Source organism: Bombyx mori, chromosome 13 (genome assembly GCF_030269925.1).
Source record: "Bombyx mori chromosome 13, ASM3026992v2".
Taxonomy (NCBI): Eukaryota; Metazoa; Arthropoda; class Insecta; order Lepidoptera; family Bombycidae; genus Bombyx; species Bombyx mori.
In genome coordinates, this window is record NC_085119.1 from 1830166 (window position 1) to 1836249 (window position 6084).

Genomic DNA, 6084 nt, shown 5'->3' on the forward strand with positions numbered 1-6084 from the left:
ATTACTTAGGTATTAGCATTACTTAGTAAGTAATGCTTATATAATTACTTAGTAAGTAATGCTTATATAATTACTTAGTAAGTAATGCTTCATAAAAAGCGAATAAAAATTTATCTTTTCAATTACGTACAAATATTGAACCTAACATGGTAGCAGATATCCATGAATCACTTCCACAATGAAAGAATAAAATAAAAAACCACGAAAATGTTAATTTGCGTAGGTACTAACTGTTGATAGTCTGAGCCCGTAGAGTAGAGGGAAACAACGTAGGTACCTATTCCGCTTTGGAGGATGGGGTACTGTACGTTGTACTGTAAAACGGAGACCCTTAACTCTGGTGTCTAGGTGGGAGGCTTAGATGCAAGGGAAAAAAAAATATTAGCATTTAGGAAACAGAGGACAGCAGCCGGCGCCGGGGTGACTCCTCCGCGGACATCGAGCCGTAACCAGACCAGCCCATCGTATATTATTTTATGGATGTAGTGCAGCCGTGCACTGCGAACAGCAGTACCTACCTCTCCCAGCTTCTCCCTGCATCAACTTCACCCCTGCCCTGAGTGGCAGGGAGCGTCTGCCCGGGCAATGGGGTTTGCCCCGAAGCCCGTTCCGTGCCCCCGTCAGGGGGTACGACGATCCCTCTTACTGGTAGGTGGCGTCATTTACGTTGTAGATCTCTATGGGCTCCGGGAACCACTGAACAGACCGGCCGTGAGCTCGTCCATCCAAATAAGCAATAAAAAAATAAAAACTTTTTAGACATTGTTTTAAAGAAAAATCTAAATTAGCCTTAGATCGCCAGACGGTGTGACTGCATGACACAATGGCGGTTCTCTTAAAACTGTGCTAGATATATTTTTAGGCACTAGGCTTGCGTCACCAGTGTTCCAGCTTACTCGAATAGAAATCGAATTCGTGACATTTTAATTATGCAGATATTCATATTCCTCAAAGCTTAACTTCTAAATTTTACCTACCCACTCGTCTTAATCGGATATTTGTTTATCAAAGCAGTTTCACTTCGAGTAACATATCATTCGCCAGTGAGATTTCACTTACGTTAAAATCTCAAAATCCTAGTTAAACTTTTCTTACGAAATATAATAGGCATGTAGACTGAAGGGTTCTTTTATTCAAGAAAATATTAGTAAATCGTTTATTCCTTAAAAGCTCTAAGTTTTACTATATTGTGCTGATGTGATTAATTTAACTATGTTACTAGAGTTGTTTTACTAAATACAACATGGTTTAAAATAGAAACAATTCAAATTTTTACATTAATTATTTTCAAAATATTTTATTAACACAATTCATTCAATAACACCAAAGATTATAACATTCTCTAACATGAAACCTAAATTAAAATACAATTTTTACCTACATGTATTTTTACTCACCAATTTATATCATTCAAACATTGACTATTAGGTACATATACAGAATAAATATTTTACTTGAAATATTTCATATAGGTATAAGATCAAATAGTATATTATTATTATTATAGGTTAATTTAACTACAACAGCGCAGAATAATATATTTTAATGTGGTGAAAGCAAAGCCTTTGAAAATAAAAAGGAAAATAAAACACATAATCAAGTAGAAACAAAATAATATGGAATGTACAAACCATGTTTATTTACTGATTCCTGGCAATACAATGTTTGTGACTCGCTCTTGTAATTGTCAACAGTCACATGAGAGAGATATGATAACATTTTAATACAGGCTCACAACAGTATAATTAGGATACATACATCCACTAGAACACTGAAAGCTAGATAGCACATAATACTTTTCAAAGCCAGGTTTAACCTTAACTCCGCAAGAGACCGGTACACTGTACCCTGGGGGTTCAACGGTTTCATAAATTATATTAAAATAACTCGTTTGGACTTAATTTTCTACTTCTAACTGTACATTAGTTTCGCCTTATTGCTAAAATAATCTAAATTGATATCTTCGGATGTTGCGGAGGATGTGACGCGCAAATAAAACTGATATGTCGATAGAAATCGCAAAAGAAATGTTCTCTCCTGTCACCGAAAATAAAACATATGTGTAATAAATTAATCAAATACTGGGGGGTCATCGCACGGTAGCATTCATGTTCAATAAAACCATGATTGAGGTTTGATCGTTTTTACAAAAAGTTTTTAGTAAAAATATACAGATTCACGTCTCTAGATGCGGAGCAGCCGCAGCAACAAGGCTGCACCGGTCTGGAGATATGTGAAAACGAGCAGGGAACAAATGTAATATACAAGAGTGGAAGGGTGCTCCGAAACCCTATGCAAGGTGGACCCGCTACCGGCGACGACCATCCCTGTGCGCGTCTTCAGACTCAGATAATGAGCATAGAGGCTCGGAGCACGGGCGACGGGAGTGGTGTGTGTTCAGGGCGTTTATTTTGTGTACAGGTAGATGGCGACGATAAGTCCGTAAAGACCCAATACTTCAGCGAAAATAAGAATAAGAATCATTCCGACGAATAACCTAGGCTGCTGAGCAGTACCACGCACGCCTGCATCTCCCACGATGCCTATGGCGAAACCGGCAGCCAGACCAGAGAATCCTACAGCCAAACCAGCACCCAAGTGGATGAACCCTCTGAAAAATGATAATTTTTCATTTATAGTAACTCTAAGACAGTTTTTGAATATTTAACCAATAATTTCACTTGTAAACATAATAAGCATAAATTATAATTCACATTTCATCAGTATCCTCATTTGAATACTTCAAAACATTTCCAACGTTTGGATTTTCACTTCATTTTAACTACAATTACTTCTAGAAATATTCCGTATTTAACAATATGATTTTAATTCACATATTTATAGTATAAGTATACCGAGTGGAGAAGATTGACATACAGTCACGATCCTCAGCATTGAGGGAACGACCAGAAAGAAGAAGAATACTGAGCTTAATATGTGGAAATAGTCTTTAATTATAAAAATTTAACATTTAAATTTATTACAATCAAAAATGCAAAATTGTGGATGTCTATGGGCTCCAGTAACCACTTAGCACCAGGTGGGCTGTGAGCCCATCTAAACAATAAAAAAAACATACATGTATAAATAGACAAATATAAAAAACAACAGTTTCTCCTGTTTAAAAAGAGATTCTTTTTTGTTGTTAGGTAACTACTGTTAATGAGAGCTTTTTAAATTAAAAAACTAAATTGTTTTTTTAATATGGTTACTTTATAATCATTAGCAAACACATTTTAGTAAATGCTGTTTTAAGACTACTAACCAAAAAGGAGGTTATCAATTCAGAACATAAGTTTCAATCTGCCCAAGCAAAAATAACATTAAAACAACAAAAGAGGCCACAATTTTTATAATTAATTTTAAAATGAGAATCTTGAGTGTTAAGTCAGTGGCAAAATCAAAAGATTCAAATTTAAATAAGCTATAATAAGAGAAATGTACCAAGAATATTCATACTTAAAAAAGGAGAGAGCTAGGTGTTGTAGGAACTTTCTGAATTTCCTACTTCTTTTTTAGCAAAATAACATGATTATGATCAGAAGATGATCATGCTTTTGGAGAAAATTGTTCATTTAGGCACTTATGTCACTTATCTGGTACACTTCATCATAAATCATATTGATAGATATGATTTGCTTCTTTTAATGTTAATGTGAAGGAAAATGAAAGTTTAAATATACTACTGTGTGTGGACAAGTACATATCCAATATTAACTTAACCCAAATAAGTATTTTTATCAATTACATGTCACATGCATCCTCTACCCTACATTACATAACCATCTTTTGATATAATAACCTATATTTAACTACTGAACCAGATACTAACTTGTAAAGGGGGTAGTTGGCTGGCTCCTGGAGGGCACCAGCAATCAGGACAGCCACGACCAGACCGTAGATGGCAATAATACCCGCCATGACGACAGGAATGATCGACTTCATGATCAGCTCAGGCCTCATCACCGACATGGCGGCAATACCAGTTCCTGACTTGGCAGTTCCATAGGCAGCTCCCAAGGCTGAAAATTTATAAAATAATTTATCAGTCTGCTGATTGAACAGTTTTTGCACAAAATGTTCTAGATGTTGACAGAGTTGAGATTTTTAGTGAAAAACATTTCCTATATAACTAAGACCAGTTTTTTATTACAAGATTTGAGAGCTCCATGTATTTTTTAATAAATTGATATCCATAATACCACATATACCCTTGATAAATATTCACTAATATACTACAAACCCTAATTCTAATGCTTATTCCTCCAGACATATCAGACTATTAAGGATGATGAATCATTCCTTTTATTTCATTCACATTTGTAAAACAGTCACAAAACCAGTGAAGCACAAACTTATGTCATGTACCATTTTACATTGTATGTGACATAACATGAGCTGGACAATGAAGTGGAAATTAGTTGTATGGAATGGTTGCTTAACAATTGAGTGTACCAAGAAATAGATACTAGTATAATTTTATGCCTAGGTTATTGAAATTTCTTACTAGTCCAGCAAAACTTAAGTTCTAATGGAAAATTAGCATCTCCATAATTTTCTGCCTGCTTAGATAATTTATTAATTTGCTATAGTAGTTTCCTACTGGAGATTCCTTAATTTTCTTTAATTTGACATTCAAATAAACTACCTGAATTAGTTTGATAACCATTATAAAGTATCTAACTAAAGGCTTAATTTGAATTCAAAAAAATGCTCAGTTTCTTCCTCAATGTGATCAATGAAACACATTTCCATCCCCTATATTATTAATGGTACTTGTTCTAAACAGTGATTGAGATATTAGCCCTGATGTTTTAAGTTAGGTAATACCATAGACACAGTTAAGTTAGGCATGACTGCCCATCTGATGATCAAGTCACATGATACAAGTAATGTCATGTGACAATAAAAACGATTATTAGTAAAAGTTAAACAATTTTAAGGATACTTTATGGAATGTGTCAAATAGCATTCATTTATTTAAAACTCCCATATATTGTGTGTGCTTTTTAGTGACACAGGCGTGTGTATGTCATACGTAAGGCTAAGTATACTTCATCAATGCAAATTAATATTAAATTTTAGAGCCCCATTCAACCGCATTAAGCCATTGACATTATAAATCTTGGCATTTTGAACGTCTCAATCTCACGCGTTATTTCAGTAATACCAACATTATAACGGAAGGCTTATCTATCACATGACAATGAATCAGATACAGAAAAAACAACCCGTTCAAAATACCTTTCACCCCAATTTCAATATCTTTAACAACTATAAGACCTCAGATACATAATGCAGATGTAGTTAGTTATATTGGTATGAATTCTTCAAGGTGCGGCTACTATAATTAGTTACTCTTAAAATAACTAGATTCTCGTTATTCAACGTGATCATGGTGGATTTCATTGTTTACAAGACCCAAATTCCACTAAAATTACCAATTTATTCTCCCTGTTTCGGGAAATCGATATTGAATCAAGACAGCCATTTCGACGATAATGGTCCAGACAGAATACGTACCGCTGAAGATGATAGCAGACGCCGCCCCCATAACTCCAAAGAAGGGTCCGTAGATTGGATTATTTTCAGCCATTTTGTTTGTTAAATGTGGGAGTATTTACAGGTCCCAAAAACTGTGATGACTATCTGCACACACTCACTCCACGAAACTACTTTTGCACAGACAAATATGGCCCAAGCTTTGCAGACTCAACAGAATGGGTCATATGACGAAGAATGTTGAAGGCAGTGCTCGATATGACCTAAGTTCTGATTGGCGTAGCTACGTAATTTCCGATATGCGCAACCAATCCCGAGCTGAGATTTTCGCAGCGTTCTGACGTCGATCATTGATGGGGATCGCTGGCCAGCACTTTTCATCTGCGCATGAACTAATTGATTTTTCCAATACTTTTTAAAAACATAATATTTTTATAAGTACTTAAATGAAACTTTTTATAATTTGAAAAATGTATTCCTTTTTTTAAACTGCTACAAATACAATAGATTCCCAAAAAAGCTAAAGAATATTTTCAAGACATTACAAAAACTTGTATTGACTCATCAGTAGGATTGCCATGC

The 6084-nt window shown here is 34.9% G+C and overlaps 1 protein-coding gene across 1 annotated transcript; it reads right to left on the reverse strand.

Annotated features, from left to right (window-relative positions):
• Window positions 1-1281: 1281 nt before the first annotated feature.
• On the reverse strand, window positions 1282-5745 carry VATPc (vacuolar H+ ATP synthase 16 kDa proteolipid subunit; the record flags this gene model as incomplete). Its single annotated transcript, NM_001098292.1, is given in 3 exon segments — window positions 1282-2611; window positions 3833-4022; window positions 5524-5745. Coding segments are annotated over 3 exon segments (468 nt in total). The 5' UTR covers window positions 5597-5745.
• Between the last annotated feature and the right edge of the window lie 339 nt (window positions 5746-6084).